Genomic DNA, 21,930 nt, shown 5'->3' on the forward strand with positions numbered 1-21,930 from the left:
GTGCCTGTTGTTCATTTGCTCCTTGCAGACACATGAAACGGGTGCCTCCGTTGTCTGCAAGCCCCTCACATGATGCAGCCTCCTTTGGTGCTGCTCCTGCTGCTGGACTGGCACAACCTCCACTCCTCTGACTGCAGCTTCTCCTGTGGCCCTGGCACTGCTGGGCACAAGAAGCAGCAATGGCAGAACTGAAGCGAGGGACATGGCAGCAGTGAAATATGAGGATTTCCCCCAAATAGTCCTCCCTCCCAAAACTGTGGGGTCAGCTTAGATATGGGCACCAGCAATCACTGGGTCTTACACAGAGAAGCCATAAAAATTGGTATCAGTGCAGTTATGCAGTCCTGAGTTGCTGAATGCTCATATAATATTCAGCATGCAGTTGATCTCTTCCATTTATTTCCACATAAAAGTACGCTGGCATTTATACCCAGGGAAAAAAAAACAGAAATTCTGGTATAAAGAGAAGAATAAAAAATCTAAATTGAATCCTAAGACAGTTTATTTTAGATTTTCATGGCCTTTCAAGAGAGCCTTTTAGGTGCTTTGGTGACCAAGTGTCATCACCATCATCTCCTGTTTTTTTGTCGTAGTTTAGTCTGGGAGGAAGGCTTCGCTTCCTGGCCTCACAGACCTCACAGGAGCACCAGCTCGACTGGATTAGGTTAGCCCTGCTCGCTCTGACACACAAGCTGCAGAATACAAAAGCAAGGCACGGCTTGTTTTAGCAGAACCGGCTCTGTGAGGTGCTAGCACTTCACTGGCTTCAAGAGAGAAGAAAATGAATTCACTCCTGATAGAAAGTGAACTTGGCCCGCAGTATGCGTTGTGACAGAGATAAAGAGCAGTGTGCTGATGACCAACATTAAATGCTGTGAACCCAATGAAACAATTGTCCTTGTATTGACAGAAAGTAGGATCCCATTTTTATTGTTTGGTGTCATTCTCTCGTTGTTGGCTTTAGCCCTTCTGCCAACAATCCTCTTTGCCCCTCTGTTGTAATCACCCTTCTCATGTTCTGAGCAACACTCGGAGTTTGAAGCCATCGTTTGTGTTTCATGGCAGTGATTAAAACCATGTTACAAGTCAAACAGGAGTCTAGAAGAACATTTCCTGTCGGTGCTGCACTCTGTGAGCCGACACAGAATTAATAGCTTTTCTGCAAATTAGCACATAATGGGTTAAAAGCATGTTTATGTTGGCATTAAGTACTCTGGCTTCTTTTTCTCTGCAAGGCAAGACAATATTTTGCAAACTTTTTAAAGAATCTCTAATAGATATTATAGTGGCGCCATTCACACTGCTATATAGTAGTTAAGGCTGTGTCAGCACTTCCATTATGAATCCTGTTTTTCAGGGATTTATAACCCAGCCGTAAAAATTTGCTCTGGGCTGAAATTTGGTTTCAGCTCAGGGAGCACATTTTTTAACAGATTAAAAAAAAAAATCAGCTTGGCCTTTTTTGAGTTATAGGAGTGTTAAAAAGAAAAAAAAAAAAAAAGGAGAAAGAAGTGTGGGGAGAGGCAGACGATTTTTTTTCATGAGTATAACTCAAAAATAGGTCAGCATGAAAACTAAAATTGAATCCAGCCTGCTCAGTCTCCCTCTCCCCAAAGCCAACAGGACAGGAGTGCTCTATTTTTATAATGGTACTTTAAGAGGAAATGTGAGGGATTTTTTTCGCCATGGTTTATAGGTACTCCAGTTTAATTCTACAGACATTTATGGCATGCTTAATTTCCTTGCTTTTCCCCCCCAGAGTTGCACTGCTGGGTTTGGAGGACTTAGGGAGCAGGCAGGGTCCTTTGCAGGGTAGGACCCATGGTCTGGACTGGGCTCTGAGTCACCACAGGGTCACCTGCAATGCTGCAGTCTGCCATTTTTAAGCCTCGGGACCCAAGTTTGTTTCTTCCGTGGGTCCATCTGTTGTCACCTGTAGGTGGGACTCATGGTCTCCACGCTGTGCTTGGAGATTCCTGCTGGTGAGCTGGGCTCAGCCCTGGCTTTTCCCAGCCTCTCCTGACCATATAAAGAGGAGGTTGGGCCCGTCCTGTGGCATCAGGTGCGATGGGGCTTTCCAGCCCTGGAGAGCTCCGGAGCTCCACCTCCGGCGCCTCTTTGTGTCGGGGCAAACCACATGAACAGCGGGATGGGCTGCTTCTTGAAAGTGGGCCCCGACCTGCATTTATCTGCAGCCCTAGCCATATCCACAGAAACTGGCTTGAAAAGCTGGCATGGGGCTGTCTGGGTTGCACAGCTTCAAAGGGCTGGGCACCCATCTCAGCCCGCACCCATGAGGACTGTCGGGGAAGGGCCGAGCTCAGCCCCCACAACCAGCAGCAACAGGGGAGCCGTGGCTAAAGCAGTTGCTGGGTTGGCCCCTGCGACTTAGCATGGGTTTACACAAGAATCTGCAATGCCACAGTTTCACTGTGTGGATACCACAGCTAGCTCAAGTATGCCAAAATACCTTGTTGCCAACCTTGGATGGTCCTCGACCCAGGCACTAGACAAGCTGCCTCCCCTGCARGGTGTCCACCCAGAGAGCACAGCCCCGGCCTCAAGGCAGTCCTGCCAGTCTAGAGCTGGAAAGACCCTAAATGCAGTTCAGACTCTCTCTTGGTCTATCCAGCAGTTGTGTTGGACAGAGACTTGCATTACAAACCCAACAGAGTCAAGACACACCAGTGTAACGAGATGGACACGAGAATGAGAAGTGCTAGAAGAGGAAGAGGGTCGGAGGCCAGCAAGGGACAGGGAGCAGCTCCACTGAGGCAGCTCAGCACTTTGCTATTCTCACGCTGCACATTCCTACTGTAGCCAGTAGTCAGCACATCTGAAGKTTACACGGTTTTAAATGCACACTAAAAGAAAGAACACAGCTCTTAAAAGGTTTACACTAATCTCCTTCTSTCTCCCGTTATATCTCTGTGCTCATAACAAGGCTGCTTCCTGCTTTGTTGGTTTTATTAGTTTGTTCCTTCTTTCATTCATTTCTTATTTCTGTTTCTGCTTCTTTTTTTTACCTTTAATGGACTTCACTTAGTTCATCAGTTTTGTCCAACTCCTTAAGTTCCAGGAAAATATTTTTCTATTATATTATACTTGCTACGTTTATTTAAATGTGTCTTTTCTGTGTGTGTGCGATATCTTTTTGGCTCCCTCAGGAGAAGACTCAAATTCTAGTATTTAAATATTTGTAGACTTAATCCTGTACTGCCATTACAATTATTTGTATTATATTACATTTACTACAGTCTTGTGTCTGATAAGGACGGGGCTGGAGTGCTCTTTATCTTAGTTCTTAACTGTCCACAGACTCTTTTTTTTAAATGAAAATATTTTTTTTTCTGTTTTGTCCAAGGAAATCTGTGGACTAAAAATCCGATATGAAAGATGATATTTCTGTGGATCGTGTTAAATCACTTGGAAGATAACAAAATGCTCCTATTTTTTCATAAATAAGGGTTGAATAAACCTGTTGTCTTCATATCATGCTCAGTTCATATCATGCTCAGTTTTTATTACTTATTCTTTGTGATCATGCATACGTGTAGAATATCTTTCATTACGGAAAGGTCTCTCGTTTGCTTCCTCTGCAGTGCCCTCTCTGCGTGTATAATTGTGCAGCGTTTTGATTCCAAATGGAAATTCTGCTTTATTTTGTGTAATACGATACATCCAAATGCACAAAGCTCCCGTGGTAGCTGCTGTTGCCCCCGTAACTCCAGAGTCCCCAGAAGTCTGCCCATGGCCACGTTACATTGAGTCCCTGCTCGAGGTGGCTTCGTGGTGGCCCTGCTCTGAGCAGGGCCCAACGATGCCCTGGAGGCTGCCGTGTCCCTTTGCTGCCCAACCAGGCACCTGGAGCATGGGAGCAACCAGCTGCTCACTGCAAAGCTGCGGTGCATCTGCAAGAGCAAAGTCTTACTTTTCTACAGCTTTTGTTACACTTTAGGAAATAAGTGCTTTCAGCACGGGTGAGCCAAACATCATATCAGGCTTCTTTACACAGGGAGGGTTAGACATGGTTTGTTTGCTTTTTTGCTCCAGCTAAAGCATATATTTGAAACCAAATACCATATTTTTAAGTAGAATTTCTGAAAATATTGYCACATCACATAGGTCTCTGTAACAAAACAAAATAAAAAATACTTTGATCAGCTACTTATGTTTCTCCTAGTTTTCCTTCAAGAGCGTCTATAGAGTCTGTGYCTGTTGAAAGCTGAGATCAAAGTAGCTGTAAGCTTCCAGATAGGATGAAAAATTGCAGAAAATTGCATAGAGTCTTTTTATTTTATTCAGGGTAATGGGCAGAAAGGAAAAAAGAACAAGGGGAAAATGGAAGTGGCTCTGAAAGATAAATGCTTAGAAAATCTTCATATTTGAAAGAACAAGCTTTTCTGTTTTGTTTTGTTTTGCTTACACTTCATGTATTTGCAGTAGTTACAGAAATGTTTTACACTGGAAAAAGTAATGATGTTAACATTCTTGTGAGAAGAGATTGCCCCAAATAAAACTTCAGAGGCAGCCGAATGAAAGCACAAAATAAGGTTAAAATATGAAGCTTAATATCGCCAGGGGGCATCTGGCGTGTCAGGCAGATGAGTGAGGTAAGCTGATTTATGCCCTACAAACTCTCGCCAAGGTGTTTCTGATGCCGAAGAGGGTTTAACAGACTGCTGGCCTCCCACAGCTTGTTGCTAACTGCAAGAGAGGTTTTGCTGAGGTAGAGCTGCAATCATCCGTGTCTCCGTTGCTTGCGAGCCCTCCAGAGCTCCCAAGCTGTTTATTTTTTTGCCTTTCTCCTTTCTATTGATTTTCGGTTGTGTTTTCTTTGCCAGTTATAGCTGGCGGATGCCCAAGTAATAAATTTATATTTTCAAGCTGCAGAGAGGATTTGATTTAGCAAATAATTTTTACCATTTGGAGCAGTTTAAAATGAATTTTCCAGTTGCCTTTGCAGCTATTTTCTCCCCTTTTGTGCCGTTTTGCTGCATTGTCATGCTTGTTGTCTTTGATTCTCGGAAAGCAATGCTTTAGTGGTGACAGTGGGATATTGCCTCATTACAGGCTTCCTTGCCAGATGAGTTCACTTAGTGCCAATTACTATTCAGTAGTGGATGCTGCAATAGGTCAACCTGTACTTTTTGCTACTTTTTGCTGGTCTTTTTTTTTCTTTTTTTGTTTTTCTTTCCACATGCATTGCTTCTGTCTAAAGCACTTAGAGGCCAATTGTGCTCCTACCTTGGTAATTGTTGCTCTGCAGTACAGGGGGATCGTGCAGGGGGATGTAGATGTTCTCTGGATGTGTGGAGCTCCACAGGGACTACTAACCCGGAGGCAGGAGGCATAGGGCCAGGGCCATAGGAGAGCATCAAAGGCTAAAGTTTCCAGCTTCATAGCTACTTTGTCTCCTGAGGGACAAATTGGTCCTCCATCCTTTGCATTTTCCCTACCCTCCATGTTTAGACCAGGTGTAGTGCAGAGAGGTTGTCTTTCAGAGCTGAAGCTTAAACCAGTTTAGGCAAATCTCCACGAGGTGGTAACAGCCTTTCGCTACCACAGAGAGCTCTCTAAAAGTGAGTGCCCAGAAAACTGGGGGAGCCAAGGAGTGCGGTAAAGCTGGATACCCCTGTGTCCTGCTGAGCTTGGAATCTGTCCTGCCCCCGGGAATGGGTGGAATTGGACATGGGGGCTTGAGGGCAAACTTGCATTCCTGCCTCTCCTCCAAAGTCTAGAGCAATCACAGGAAAAGGAGATGGAGCTGCCTTGTTCTGATCTCAGAAAGAAGCAGCCACTGCAGCATAGCGTGGCAGTGGGAAAGGAGTTTTAAATTGCGACCTTAAACCGTGTCACTCTGCATTTCATTAAGCATGAAGGTATGACAGGATTTGGAGTTTAATATATTCTTGGGTGTTCTCGGAGGCACAGTGATGAATTTTCTTTTCTGACTGATGCTATTTTTACCCGGTATGGCCTAGAGAGACTGCAAGGTCATTATCAAAAGTAAAAATCTCACATCTGTAGTACAAGGCCCAATACTGGAGATGTTTGGTTGACAGTTAAACAGTAAGTACAGGTCTCTGTAGTTTTACAGTAAATCTGCCCATCTATTTATGATACATTGTTTATATGTTTAATAAAAAATTTGGAACAAAAGTCCAGCATAATTCCTGTGARGTCAATAGGGCTTTTCAAGCCGGGCATTTAACACAGCTGTAAGGTTAATGTGGCATAACTTTGAAGATCCTCATGAGTTTTTTTTTGAAATGTAAGTAAATTTGAAATGTAACTAGAATAGTGATGATTTAAAATCACACGTGGGCAGAGGCCCGATGGAGCAGTAGTGATGTCCCTGTTTTGATCCCCACGGATGCTCAYGTTGGGCACAGGGTACTGGCCGCTCGTCACGTTGCCATTCAGCCTCGTGGTGAAAAGCAGTGGCTTTTTGCTGGGCTTTCCATTCTGCTCCCTGAGGGGGGGCCAGCTGGTGGTTATTTACACCGTTTACTCACACAAAGTCTGAAACAAAGCCCAAATTTACCTGTGGTGCCAAGAAATCAGAAGAAGCAGCGGGAGAGATTATGTGGGGCAGCGTATAGAAGCCCTTTCATACAAAGAACTGTAGTATAAGTTAAGAAGATTATTTTATCGTGGGCATTTTTTTATAAGTGATCTGCTTTTAAACAGGTCCCCAGTTACATAAGTGTTCTACTTTTTTGAGTCAGGCATTGCCCAAATGTCAGTCATAACTATTGCCTGAAATAGGAACACAGGGTTTATTTAATTCTGCTTTTTAAGTATTTTCCATTTCAGAGTAATAAATATATAAGATATAAGATCTCCTTTATGTAAGTGGGAATATACAGGAGTATATTTGGATATATTAAAAAAATTCTTAGTCATGACTGTAAAAGCAAAGCTTTGGGTTTTGTCCTGCCAGTACATCAGCAAGTTTCATGTCAAAAAGTACAACTCCAAGTTTCATGTTAAAAGAAACTCTTACTAAAGATGTTGATTCATTTGAAAAGATGTAAAATGTCTTACTTTTAACAATAACTTTTCATTTTCCAAGCTCCTCCTAGAGAACTGACAGAAGAAGAAAAACAGCAAGTTCTCCATTCAGAAGAATTCCTGATATTTTTTGACCGGACAATACGTGTAATTGAGCGGGCTTTGGCTGAAGATTCAGACATATTCTTTGACTACAGTGGCAGAGATGTAGAAGAGAAAGATGGGTCAGTTCTTTTTTTTTTTTTTTTTTTTTTTTTTTAGGAAAGCATATTTTAAAACTAACCAAACATTTCTTAAAATAGGGAAAGGTTAAAATCTCCTCTTGAAGGCCCGAGTCACTTTGTAATCCTAAATTATTTTGCAAAATAGCTTCATACTTTATTGCTCATYATTTTTTCCCTTTAAATTGCTATACAGATGTTTTAATATTTTGTTTCAATGTTCTGGTGAAATTTTAAATTCAGAAAGAGAAATCCCTGGGTGGGCAGAGACTGAAGAAAACGAGTACCCAGAAACCTTTACCTTGATTGTCACTGCGTTTGAATCTTAGTTGTAAAATGTGTAAAATGTAAATGTGTAAAATGACTAATTTTGCTGTTAAACTCCACAGAGATGTTCAAGCAGGAGCCAACCTCTCTTTCAATCGTCAGTTTTACGATGAGCACTGGTCGAAGCATCGTGTGGTCACCTGTATGGATTGGTCTCTGCAGGTAAGGTGCAATGCTAGGAGCTGTTCCTGTGTTGCTTCCAACTTCTGTATAGAAAAATATGGACAGGCTYCTTTGCACTTTGTAATATAGACTAGGATGTTATTTTTTAGCTAACAAGAGGGCACTGAGTGAATGCACATTTCTACATAGTGAAGAGCAGTGGGCAATAATGAAGCTGCCTTTTGTCTGTATATATCACTTGATCTTCAAAACCAGGGCTTTATATCAAAACTACATGTTAATAAACTCTCCAAGAGGTGGGAATCTCACTTTTCTAGCCTCCTCCARTAACTTCTTCAGCACATTAAATTGCTCTTAAAACAAAAGCTTAATAATTAAACCAATTAAAATAATTAAAACCACTGAATTGTTAATAATGTATTTAATAAACAATTATATTATACAAAATAATATACAAAAATAAAACCAATGAGTAATAATGTTTAATTTTTTGATGTACTGGTACTCAAAATGTAGACATATCTGAATAGTTCTGGTATAAAAAGGATTTTCCTGAAGATGTTGGAGCCTCTCCTCAAACCTCTGGAAGAGGAAACTGCAGCAAGCCAGGGAACAGGTTCAAATAACAGGCCTGGAACATGTCCAGTTTCAGTACAACACAAAGCACCATCATATTTCAATGTAAAACTTACTGCAGAAGTGCCTAAACTTCCCAAAGCCATTACAGCCCCATCRGGGGGTATAGAAGGCAGGTGAATTGGTTATTCCAGTGGGGAACTGAAATTATTGCAGACATATCACTCCAGTCTCCTCATCCTCTGTGCATCATCCRTATTAGTGTCTGCCTAGGTTCCAATCTGGAGCAAACCAGTTAAATGTCCTTGGCGAGGAATGCTAGSAGATTCTGCTCTGAGGGCTGCAACACGGATATACCAAGTCTGCTCCAGGAGGACCTGAAAAAAAGGAGAGCAAGGCAGTCTGCTGGGCAGCAAAGACTTAACGGGCAGCTAGGAGCGAGGCTGCCTTAGTGCAGTCTTGGAAGTAGCTGCTGTTTCTGCGCTGCACRTCGTGCTGTGCCCGTGCAGGGGGTGAGCGGTGCCTGTGCGCTGCGGGGAGGCAGAGGGTAAGAGGACGTCGCTGCCATCCTGTGCTCCCGGCACAGCTGCTCCCACCTCTCCAGCTCCTTATGGGACAGATGGGAGCCTGTTGTGAGAAGGATGCAGCAGCAGCAAGGAGGAGAGGGGCTGGAGGGGCCCGCGAGCACAGTCGGTGGCTGACCCTATAGGTGGCCATAGGCGTGCACCGGCTGCCACCTCTCCTGCGTGTGCAGGGAGGCTGCTCTTCATCCTCGCACCCCATGCATGGAATGAAGATTTTAGCCCTTTGCTTTCCTACAAAACACCAGCTCAATAACTGGTATGCACGGGTGTGAGGTGGGTGGCCTTTAAGCACATATGGATTTCCACAGAAATCAAACGTAAGCCTGAGGAAACACTTATCTTAGGTTGTTCACTTGTTCAGGAGCTGGAAATTACATGGAATTCTTATCTGATATTTTTGTAACAGGCAGCTCGCACCATATTCCCAGGACAGCAAGGAAAAAAGCCGCCTCAGAAACAGGCTGCCAGATGTAATTGCTCAGCCCCGGGGCACAGAGGCATGTTCTGCTTCCCACCTCTTTGTTGCAGGGTGGCCCCTCCTGCCTTCCCCAAGGTTAACTCCTTGCCCGGCTCCCTGGCACCCAGCTGGGTGAGGAGGCACCCTGGCATCTCTAGCCTGCTCCAAGGTGGATACTGCAGTAGGAAGCAGAGCTGGATGGAGGTATTTCACTGAACTCAGGCTCTGCTTCTCGTTTCCACCTTGGGATGCTGCAATGTCCTGGATGCCCAAGGATAACTTGAACGCTCATGGGAACGGCAGAGCACATTGCTCAATATTCTGTGATAAATCTGTTGCTGCAAAACATCCCCAGGGCAAATAGAAGCTTAATCAAACAAAGGACCTTGATGCATTGATGAAACAAATTAGTCTGTTTCCTAGTCACATGTACAACATGGTCCCAGACATGTGGGATCACTCATGCCATTAAAGACAGCCCGCTAGCTCCTTGAGTCTTCTACAGAGCAAAGGGGAAAGGCTTGGATCCTTCATCAAGGCTCAAAGGGAAATGCCCAAGAGATTTACTGCAAACACAGAGGGTGGAATCACCTTGCTTTGACCACAAGGTTGCTTAGCTCATCTGAAGCCAGCAAGGTTACAGGTTCTGAGATACGTCTGAGTCCTTCATGACTCCCAGGGAGCAGCCTGGTCCGCTCTTTCACCTAGCAGTATTTGCACAGCACTTTCAGCTGCGGTCACAGCCAGGTACCTAGTGAAGTCTGAAAAATCTGTAAATGTGAGTGGGTTGGAGGAAGCGGGGACTCTAGCATGAATTTATGATGCTGCAACTGGCTCTGCTTTTGTAGGGCTGAAAAGCCTCAAATGATGTTAGTAAGTATGACCCCAGTAACCTTTGAGTAACCTTGACACTCTCTTTCCAGTCCAACGCATCAATTTCCAGTGCAAAACGTGCACCCAGACCAGCAAGGTTGGGGTCGCAGATGCCCCGGCACCCAGCACATGCTCACCAACCTCTCCAGGAGCACAAACCAACCCCTAAGTGCCTGTAAAGAGGCACTTCAGACCCGCTCGCACGTCCTGCCCAGTTTCAGTGGTGCTGGTGCAAGACGCTGTCACCTCAGCCTGCGGGRGACGTCCCCACGAGCCTGCTGGCTCAGCCACGCGTGTCCCGGGCACCCGACTCCRCAGCCAGAGCTCGATACACCGGCAGCAGCCCGCTGCACACACGCTGTTTACTTGAACTTGGGCCAATGCCGGGTGGCAAGGTTCAAAGCAGCAGCTAAGCTGAGTCAGCTGCCAGGAGCGGCTGCAACCCCGGCCGCGGGTGAGCGGGAGAGGCGGCGGCGGGGGCAGGCGGCCGCTGACACCGTGCCGGCCCCTCGCAGGCCGCCGACACCATGCCGGCCCCTCGCAGGCCGCCATGGACGCCATGGCGGCCCCTCGCAGGCCGCTGTGGACGCCGTGGTGGCCCCTCGCAGGCTGCCATGGACGCTGTGGTGGCCCCTCGGCTGCAGCATCAGGGCACCATCAGCCCCCGTTCCCCGCGGCAGTGAGCCCGGCCTAGTGCCCGCTGTAAAGCCTGTGCAAATGCCATGGATGCTGAATCGTCCTCGCAAGCCAGGCCAGCAGTTGCCAGCATGTAGCTGCAAGCCGGTCACTGCCTGTTATTTTCCCCTTTTTTTTTCTGAAAGCTGCAGAGGCAGCTAAGGCAGCCACATGCCGTGGCCCCAACATGGGGTATGGGCCAGGGACTTTATCCTAGGATTTTATTTGTGATTATGAGCTTGAACAGGAAAAATAGTCACCTCCATGATGTGTTATCCATAAAAATGTGCATGAAGTAGGAGGGTGCAGCTGCAGATGACACAAGTTATAGATATATGCATTTCTTCCAGGTGGATTTTGAGAGGCAGAGAGGTTCAAGCACCACTGAAAATGATACAAAGATTTTTTTTTAGTCTTAAATTGCCCAATGCAGACCAAATTCATGGTAGCACTCTTGGCAGTCCCTGTGCCCGCTTCCTTTATGTCTACCAGCCCTGCAGCTCCTTGGTGAAGTGATAAATGGTTTGGCAGGAATTTACCTGAGAAAGATGGAGTGACAAACATTTGCAGAGATCCTGGAAAAATCTGGARGGAAAGGATATATAGTTGACCAAGGGAAAGTGTGGATCCTGTGGACCTTGCACTGCTAGCTCACCCATCTGCCAGAATCCATCCTCACAAGATGCTGTAAGGTCCTTGATCTTGCTGTTCTTTGGAGCGACAGAGGTTGCAAGAGGTGCCTGCCATCAGATGTGGGAGTAGGGAGCTGGAAGCTATTGTATAGGCAGAAAGTAATTGATATTTTGTGTGTGTAGGGAGGTTGTTACTTTTTTTGCTACTGACAGTTTATAAGGGTGCCYAGAACATGCTGCAAAAGCACTCAGCAATCAGACGGCTGTGAAATGTCCATAATTTAAGCCCACGCTGCTTATGGTCAACATAATTTTGTTTTAGCAAATGTTTCAGCAAGATAAGTTTGGATTGTGTAGTCCCAGTATAACTATTGCCAATTAAATGGAATTAAATCAATGATACTTTGGGTTTGCTGCTCTCTGACTATTTTGCTTAGGGTGCTTCAGAACAACACAATGTCACCAACAGTGTGAAATTCTATTTTTTTTCATACCTGGCTTTATATATATACATACATATATATAAATACATATACATAACAAAATACATAATTATATGTGTGGTGCATATCTATTTATATACACTGATGGATACTGGGTGTATGAGAAAATATGGATCTGATTTTAGAGGGTTGTTGCGTCAGTCTTCCTGAGTCAGTGAAATTCGAGGTCACCCAGTGCTTTACAAGATGACCTCAACATCTTGCAAAATTGAGCAAAATTTCTTCTGTGAAGAAAATCTTTTGTTTGCTGTTTGAATCATCAAGAAGAGCTTTCAATTTGATACTATATATAAGTGAATAGGAAAAGTGCATAATGAAATAAGAAAGGTTTCTAGGGTGCTGAAAACCTGTGAGCTTCCAAATGAAAGTGAGTCAATGCTATGCTCATGCTGGTTGTATGACAGAAATGGATTAAGGCTATGCAAATAAATTACACAAGATTTCAGGTTGTCCTTTGTGATAGAATTTCTTGTTTTGCATTCCCTTTATGAATATCCTGTTATTTGTGTTTTCTGAGATTTACCTGCAGAAAATAACACTGTGTGTGGTATGTGAGAATAACTGATACAGAGCAAAGAGCAGTGGCTATAAGCACTTCATGGACAAGTAAAATATCAAACCAAATGTAAAACCAAAGTAGAGCTAAGAGCTGTGATTTTAGTAGTGAGTATTTTTATTAAAAACAGATATTCCACATGTCGTGTGAGATTGTTTCTGCTTCATCTGATTTTGCATATCTCCTCCATTCTCCTGCTTATTGCAGTTTTGTGTGTGTGTTTTTTTTTTCCTAGTACCCTGAATTGATGGTTGCTTCTTATAACAATAACGAAGATGCTCCCCATGAGCCCGATGGGGTGGCCTTGGTTTGGAACATGAAATTCAAGAAAACCACACCAGAATATGTTTTCCATTGTCAGGTAAGACCGAGAAGGCCATTCATTTCATGCTAGACAAAACAGATTTTACTACATGGTGCATCTGCCGACTGTTTGTGTGATGAGGTTGAGGCTAAAAATAGGCTTTTTTTTGGAAGAAGTGCAAGCAGCAATGCAGTGTTCTTTAGAAGGCATTCAGCCCTCTCAAAGAATATTGCAAGCCTGTCAGAGGCTGTGTGTCATTCTTTGTCTATTTAAAACAGCCCCTAAGAGATTTAGTTTATAAAGGCCTTGCACTTATGGAGTAACTGTGGTGTACCACTTCCTCATGCAGGCAGCAACATATGCTTTCCCACCCACGTTAGCTTCCTCGCGCCCTCTGTGCTCCGAGCGCCTACTCTTGCCTTGGTTCTGCTCAATGTCATGTTTTGCTTTTAAAATTCCTCCGTACGCTGCATTTCTGGGCATGCGTCTCTCAACTAAAACTCTCAACTAAAAACTCTCTCAACTATGAGGATTACTCCACCTATTCCTTTTGACTATACTTTGTTAGCAAAGCAGTATTTCATCTTTCTCAGTGCTGCTTTATGACCACTTTAGAAGTCTACAGGCAATTTAAAAATAGCTGGATGTTTTATTTCCCTAGGTCTGTTTACTCCTCTTTTGCCACTGCTTTTATGTGTGAAATAGCACAGTCTTATATTGACAGAACTGTTCTGCTCATTGGCTCTATCGCCATCAAACTGACCAAACTGTGGAACAGCATTTGGGCCAAATTTCCAACCTCTTTATTAATATCCTTCTGTGGTAATTAAATACAGGACAGTGGCACTCAAAAAGCCATATGGAAAAGTTTCACTAAGTAAAACTTAACAATCAGAGATTAGTAAAATACAGATTATTCTGTGGTAAAAATTGCTTCTCTTGGAAGGATATGTATTACCTGGCTAGCTGTGTAAGCTAAGTGTCATTTTACATTCAAGGACCAAACATCTTTTTGAACTAAGTTTATGTTTGGACTTGGGTGCATTATCAGATGTAACATGGTGGGAGGGAGTTGCTGGAATTGAAGTTACTGCTTCAACCTGATTAAGTAACCTTTAATTCTGGGCATGTTTTTCTAATTTGCTATAGTGAAAACCAACTTCRCAAGGAGTCCAGGCCTGTAAAGCAAATACATCATGCAGATCTATATACGTGTGTGTGTGTATGCTTGTGTGTGCATGTTTTACCTTTGAAATTAGAACTTTTCTTTTTCTAGATATCATATTCAGCAGCCTGATGTGCTCTTTCAGATTGCTTAAGAGCGTAGCTCAGTTTGCAGGCTGAGATCCTTCTAGGATGTTCATCTTAGTGTTTTAAATAAAATATTCAAGAGAAGAGATTGCCCATTGTATTTTAGGGAGAGTAAGTTTTAATCTAGACTCATTTTACAAGATAATAACCAGATTCAGTCTAGCTCTACTGAGAACACAAAGGGAAGATTGACTACAGACATAACAATGTGCTCTGTTAATTAAAAATTCTATCTTATTTTAAAAGAAAGTACACTTAAAGGAGGGAGCTGTGACTCACTAAAATGAAAGCATTGGGACAGGCTGTATTCCTCATTAGAAGAATATACATAATATACATAGAACAAAGTAGTGGCCTGAGATTTGGCCTGAGCTTCTCTCTAATCCACCCATTATCATGAATGACCCCATTTTTTAGCACTGGARCCTTAATACCTGTGAATTTTTGAGAGACATGTAGCACTGTGCATTCTGGCTTAATCATCTTCCAGTAAAATGATGTCAGTTCTGGTGTCCATTGGAAATACTTATTTGCTTAGTCAAATTGTCCACAGATAATTTGCCTTGTGAGTTGGAGCCATGCTTGAACCACCATTTTGGGGCATCTGACGTGTGGGATATCTTCTGCATCCCAGATTGGATGGACACACATGAGATTAAATTGGGAAGCAGAAAGCATTTGACTTGGTGGCTTGARCACAGGCTTTGCACTAACCGACTCAGATGGAAAAATAAGAAAAAAACGTCTTAGAGTCTGGAATTCACTTCTTAGATCGTCATGTCATTCTGTTGGTGGAAACCAACTGTATCATTAGTTAGTTCCATATCATTTATATTACCATTTTGTAAGAGGAACATTCCCTGACTCAGTCCTAATTCAGTCATTTCTCCAGGTCTTCCATGATGCATATCTGATTTTACTTCARCTCTACATGACCTTCTAGCAGTCCAGTGGGTAGGGATGAACACATATCTTGTCAGTACAGCTACACTGCCCAGAAATGGCAAATACARGTTACTTTGGTCATATTTTCCCAATAGACTCTCTATATTCTTTTCCAAAGAGTTTGTAAGTATCCATAATCTCAGTCAATACTATTTGATTGTGACTAATAACTTTTGCCTTTCAATTTTGGGAATGCAGAGGAAGATCTAGAAAATCATTTCAGATGTGACTGCCAAGAAACTCATGCAAACCCCTTCTGCAAAGCTAGACCAATGTTTATATACCCATTTCTGAACAGATTCTAAGAAATTTTTCCTCAGGAGTTCTCATATCATCAGTAGAAACATACACATGAAACATCTCTGGACAGCCAAAGAGTGGGTGAGCTTCAGAGGGTAGAACTTTGGATGATTTTACTGCTTAAATGCTTAAGCTAAATATGTTTGGTAAATTCTGGTAAGTAGGAGCCATAATCTCATTTATCTGTCTTTCTTTGTATATAATAGATTTAAGTGACATGGTTACCAAGGGATATTTTTTCCAACTTGTTCTGTGACCTCTTGTAATCTTAAATACAACATTCAAATGACCAACAATCTAACTTCTCTGAAAGCTCCTAGAACCAGAGGCTACAGCTGAAGTTATGTAGCAGCCCCAGCAGAAAATGATGCAAAAAGTGTATCAGTGGCAATGCCTTTTTCCCAACACTGGKTCTGATTTCTACCCTAAAATGCAAGGGATGGTGCATTCTGTAAATGTTGATTTTAGCTGTTGTCATTGCTGATGTTATGRTTGTTATTCATATAAACTTCTTGCCCATTTAAAAGTCATACTAAGCTCTCAGTTCATTAATCTAGTGTAGGTGGTACTAAATTTCATAGCTTCATAATATGTTGTGCAACAAATACTAGGTCATTTAAAAATATGTTGCTGCTTGAGTTAAATTAATATGTATTAAGGGAAATGACCATCAGTCAGCTGGCACTGTTTACTCAGCTCATTCATTTATGTGAACTGCCATGTGATCTATGATACCTCTTCTAAACAAAACAATTCTACTGGCTTCTGCCCCGTTCTCCTGTGGAATAGTTCTTTTCCTCTACTCATTTTTGCCCTTCTTTAGATTTTTATATTTCTATTTATTCAGTGATATGCTGCCAGTATTTTAACTGAGAGTCCCACAGATTTTTTCCTCTATAGCTCATCATATGTCCTTTACCACAGGGTTAGAAATGGAAAGGCAAGGAAGAGAGAGGGATTGGGCAGTAGGTTCATATGTTTTCCCATACAAGCAAAAAAAAGGCCGAGAAACATGACGAATTTGGAAGGCAATATCATTTGCCAATGAAATGAATGTTTAATGCTTTACTTAGGTAATGAAAAATAAATTGAGCTTTTAGTTAATATYGCAGGGTGCAGCCTGGGGATTTCCTTGTAGGGAAGATTCGGGCACCCACACTGCAGCATCACAAACTCTTTGTATAATGCAATGCATTCCAAAGACAAAACCAACCCATTCACAAGTACTTTTTGAGGTCCTACAGATGAGTCATTCCTGGTGGGGATGGTTTGGCAGTCTCCAGGGAGGGAAAGAATTCGAGCAAAGACAAGGAAAAGACGCTGACTCTCCATCAATTTGGTGGCAAATTTTTAAGCAGTAGTTTAGACAGTTTCTCTCAGTCACTGTAGATCTACAGTGTGTAGGTCAAATGTAGTGTTGAAAATGAAACTGGTTATTGAATGATATGACTCAACATGGGTTCAATGTTGTATTGCCCAATGCAATTCATGGAGCTGGCCTCATATGCCAAGTGAATGTTCCTAAACAATCAATCGATAGAGTAGCATCATGGTCCTTATCAGTCGTATTCTCTGCCTCTCTCTTAGAAAGTACTCCTATAATGTTTTGTGACTTTTTTTTTTTTTCTATAAACAAGCAAACAGAAATCTGGATTATTCATTAATTATGAGGATTAGTTGTAATACAGTGACCAGTTTATGTGTAACTAGTCACCTCTATTCATCATGTTGTTTCTATTTTCTGATGGGCTGATCTAAGCTTTCTAAGCCAAAGTGTCCTAAAGAGGTATATGAAGCTTTGCATCAACATATATGGCTGATTGAGGTAAATAAGGCTGTCTTTGCCCTAGACTGGTCAGCTGTGAGTTCTGCTCCACAAGCCTTGCTGCAGCTTTCAAGCAGYTCTGACTCGGGACTAATATATACCCTCCATCCCAGAAAGACCTGTTGGCTTGGGTACAAAATGCTCCTATAAAAGCCCTTGGGTTGGAGCTGCTCTGCAAACTCTGAGGACACAAAGGAGAGACAGCGAGTCTAGGGGGTGATATGATATTTCCTTTCCTTTTTTTTTTTTTTTTCTGAAAATAGAGGAATTATTAAAGCTGGTTGAGGTACCTGGATCTCAGCTTTAAGCAACATCCATCATGTCATTAGCAGAGTTGGGGCAGGGGAAAGGGGGAAGTTTCATGAGTTATGCTTTTCTAAAACCAATCTAAAGATGCCAATAGCAAAAAGAAAAAAAAAGATTGACTGCATTTTGATATATTTCCTGATCTATTCATTTCCTTTTTCACAGCTATATCTTTTCAAAATGTCTCAAAAGGGCAGTGAGATGTACAGCTCTGACACTTAGAAGCGACTCTATTCAGCATATTTTTTAAGTAAGGAGAGCACATGTGAAGTAGCTTTTATTTCAGGAAGCAGTAACCATTTGAGAGTTCTTTCAAGGAGTCAGATAGATTTTTTAACATAATCATAAAAAGATTTCAGCAGTATATCACTTTTAATGGTTGCAGCTATTTCTGTTCATTTCCTGAAATGCCATGCAGTCAGATTTACTTGGTTGGTTCCATCTCTTTACCAAACTGTCTTTTTTTTTCATGTGTGTGGGGGATATAGGGCTTGTGTTTTCTATTTTAATTTCAATAAAAGCTGTCCATGCTTGGAAAATATTGGTGGATTGGGTATAGAAATCAGCCGCTCAGCCGCACCACAAAATGTTTCATTCTCCTCTAGTTTTTTTGTAGTGGCTTCTATACACTGTCATTAAGTTATGTGTTTGACCACTCTTCATTGCTTATCCTGGTGTGGTCTTTCCCTTTTCAACTGAATGGATAGAGTCAGAAATACATATCTTAGAATTAAATGCACTGAGGTAAGTGAAGAGCTATATTTAGTGGCTGATATTGGCCAGAAAAAGCCTTTTTTTTTTTTTTTTTTTTTTTTTTCCCCGATTTGGTTCCTTTGTTGTTGTCTGCTGTTTCAAAAGTCAACATAAATTCCTTCAGATGTGCTTTTTGCTTCAGCAGCCTGCCTTCTAAAGGTGCTGAGCACCCAGATCCATGAGACCTCATGTGTGGAGTGGGCTAAGGTAACAGCATATATGACTAATCTACTCCTTTTTCTCTTGTTCCAATTTCCTTCTCAGTGGAAACCAGACCAGAGGTCAGTCCTTCAAGGACTTAACAAGAAAAAAAGTGTGACACCCAATGTAGTTGTCAAGAAGTCAACCTTGAAATGAGCTAGCAATTTAATCAACATTTCTCTGATAGTTTTACTGGTGCTTTTCCACACAGGTTCCCTCACTTCGTTGCTGCTATCTATATTTTAGGGAGGATGTTCCATAATACCCCTATATTGCACTTCCATGTTTCAGTCATCATAATTTTCACAAGGAAATGATTTCCTTGTCTCTGTGTGTCACTTTGGCACTTCATAGCAGTGCAAGAGGTGATAGCCTCTGAGGTCCCTCAAAACTTCTCAGAATTCCCTCAGCGAAAGCAAGCTGAAGAATCAGCAACATTTCCAGTCCTCAAAATTAGTTTTCTGATTTCTCACATTCTAGTGGAAGAGGGCACCTATGGTCTTTTTTTAAAGTACCACCACAAAAACAAAAGACAAAAAGAAAAAAAAAAAAGCATGTGGTTCTGAGCTGACTACATATTTTCCAGTGAAAAGCCTTTCTCATTAAAAAAAAAAAAAAAAAAAAAAAAAGAACTGGTCTACAGAGGAGAATTGGGTTTGATGAATTACCACTCTCATTGGCAGAATGAGAGACAATGGATAAGCATCTTCACCTTGGGGACAGTCAGGTATCGGAGCAGGTTGTCTGGAGAGGGAATGTACCCTCCATCCTCAGAGATCTTTCAAAACCAGGCTGGATAAAGCCCCGAGTAGCCTGCTCTAATCTTGTAGCTGACACTATGTGGAGCAGAAGGTAGGACTGGAGACCTCCTGAGGTCCCTTTCAACCTGAGTCATCTTATAATCCTAAATCAGATTCTGACCATTTTCTTGCCAGTTCTCATGGAGAACTACTATGGACCTCCAAATGTCTGGCTGTGAGGATGCTGGAGCAGCTCCCAGGTTCGGGATGCTCCAGGGCCCAGGGACAAATCTGTGGAGAATTTTTCTCATGCATATGAAAATGATAAAAAATTGTCCTCCTGTGCCTTTGGTAAACAAACTTTGCAGAAGTGTGTAGAGCTCTTCTGTGCCTGCTCCCTGTAAAACTTTGCTGCTCTTCATATGTGACTTTATGTTCAGTCTAAGTATACACAGACTAAGCATGCAGACTATATGCTTAGTATTACTAAGCATTACTTGCTGCTAATGATACACTAACATGCATGGATACACTATTAGACATTCAAATTTGGGCAAAAAAATTAGCCATACCACTAGGGAAGGGAAACAGTTTTAACTCTGGCTTGTGATAGAAGGGCTTATTTCTTTTGCTCTTATATTAAAATATATTATTTTTTCTGGCCTGTTGTATTAGTTCAGACTGGGACATCGCAGTACAAACCATAGCTTGTGCTGTAAGGATTTAAAGAAGCAAGAATTSATTACTTTTCTCTCAGATTTGTTTTTTTAAATTTTGCCTCCTGTACTCAGCTGCTGACTTTTTTTCCTCTTCTTGGTAGAGTTTACACCACCTCCAGTCTCTGGTGGTTAAAAATAACTATTGTCTGGCCTAACATTAGTGCTCCAGCACTTGTGGGGAGATTGTGTGTGAGTCAGTAGGAGTTACACCCAGGCATGCAAAGGCTGTATGTAGTCCTAGGAAGATGGTTTTTGCTGTCTTGGATGCAAGGAGAAGGATGTCTTCAGCAGATAGGCCAGGGGCCAAAGAGGAGGAAACATGCGAGGTGATGTCCTGTCTCCTACATAGCAGTGTGTTCACAGCTTCTTTCAGGCAAGCTCATGCCAGTGTTTAGATCCATTCTGAGTGGAAGTGAATTGGACTCATCACATCGCAGGCTTTCCTTCCATCTGCCTTTGGCTTTCCTAACCCTTAGGGAAGCAGATTATCCCATGATGACTTTGATCTCCTGTTATCCCGTGCAGAACCCTGAGAAGCAGCCTGCCCAACAGAGCCAATGTGTGCAGAATAGCAGTGTRATCGTAGGCCACATCGCAGCAGTCTCCGAAAGGCTGCTAATACAAAAGATGGGTGCAGTTTCCATGTTAGTAATTAACATTCTGAATTACTCAAGGACTGTATTTATCCCTACGGAGTCTGCTAGCAGCAGAACGCTCCTTTGCTTGCAGCAGCGCTCAGCCCAGATCTCGCACGCTTGAAACTGAGATTTCAATTATGAATCAAATAATTAGGAAGTGACAAGATTTGCTTTTCTTGGATAGAAAATTTTAGGCAGTTCCAGCTTCTGTGCCTTTTTGGAGAAGGTAGAGTGTTACATGCCTAAATGATACGCTGTCACCACTAGTAACAGTGTTGTGCATTTTATATGTATTAAAATAGTGATTTGTAATGAATCTTTACTTACACATGCTATTTCTCTACTTAAAGCTCACATATTCTTTCCTTCAGACTAAATTTAAAGAAAATATCAACTATTCTTGTTTAGTATGGCAGGCCCTTTGTTTTTAAGAGTTTCTCATCTTGTTTCAGTAATATCTTGCATTGTACCTTTTTGAAATATTGGCATCTAATATGTAACATGCAAATAATGCAGCTTGGAGAAAGCCTAGCCTTTGAATTTGCAGAGTTAGATGTGCAGTATTTTTAAAGCTTTGGCTAGCTAAGGGAAAAGAAAAAAGAAGGTCTCAGTCGAAAACTATATTTCATAAGAGAAAATTATAGTGATATTGATGGTTTGCCAAAACCTCAAGCAGTGACAAAATCCACAGAGTGTCCTGAAAGAGATGCCTTTGCAAAACCATTCCTTTGCAGATGGCTTAGATTATTGGTGCTTATAAACACATGACATTATTCATTCGGTTTAGAATTTAGAAAAACTCTGTTGATAAAAAATGCAAATTTGTCATACTACCTCAAAATCGCAGAAAAAAAAATCAGCAAATCCTGCAATTGTTCCTGAGGGTGTTTTATAGCTTAGGAGTTGTTGATTTGGTTACATTTTAACATGATCTAGTGTAAAATATTTTAAGAAAAAGGAAGAAGCAAGGAAAAAAAAGACATAGCTTTCCTTTGTTGATGTGAACATTATATTTCAAAGTTTTTCTTGTGTATCTGAAACCCCCTGTGCTAAAAGGGTTTTGAGTGAACAAGAAATGCCAAATCAGATGTGAAATCAATAAGTAAGACAGATCCTTCCACAGAATTTCTTTCCATAAAGGACATAAAATACCATGCAATTCCCCAGTTACGCTGCAAATGATAGATAAACAGCCATAGGCATGACTTTTGTGTTTAGGTTATGTAACTGTTCCCTGTGCAAGCTACTTGCAGCGGAGAGTACATTTGGTCCAAATTCAAGAAAATTATTTCACCTCATGATTTTTGTCTCTGTGGGAGCTCTAAGTGAAGAGTGAAGCCTCAT

At 42.0% G+C, this 21,930-nt stretch overlaps 1 protein-coding gene across 1 annotated transcript in view; it reads left to right on the plus strand.

Moving 5' to 3' along the window:
- Positions 1–21,930, plus strand: part of DYNC1I1 (dynein cytoplasmic 1 intermediate chain 1) — a 170,863-nt gene that overhangs the window by 87,516 nt on the left and 61,417 nt on the right. Inside the window, exons 9-11 of the mRNA XM_026036269.1 lie at positions 7,079–7,241; positions 7,628–7,727; positions 12,780–12,905. Of these exons, the coding sequence (XP_025892054.1) occupies positions 7,079–7,241; positions 7,628–7,727; positions 12,780–12,905 (389 nt within the window). The remainder of the gene's footprint in view (positions 1–7,078; positions 7,242–7,627; positions 7,728–12,779; positions 12,906–21,930) is intronic.

This window comes from Nothoprocta perdicaria, unplaced genomic scaffold (genome assembly GCF_003342845.1).
Source record: "Nothoprocta perdicaria isolate Ctin4 unplaced genomic scaffold, notPer1 scaffold_174, whole genome shotgun sequence".
In the NCBI taxonomy this organism is placed as follows: domain Eukaryota; kingdom Metazoa; phylum Chordata; class Aves; order Tinamiformes; family Tinamidae; genus Nothoprocta; species Nothoprocta perdicaria.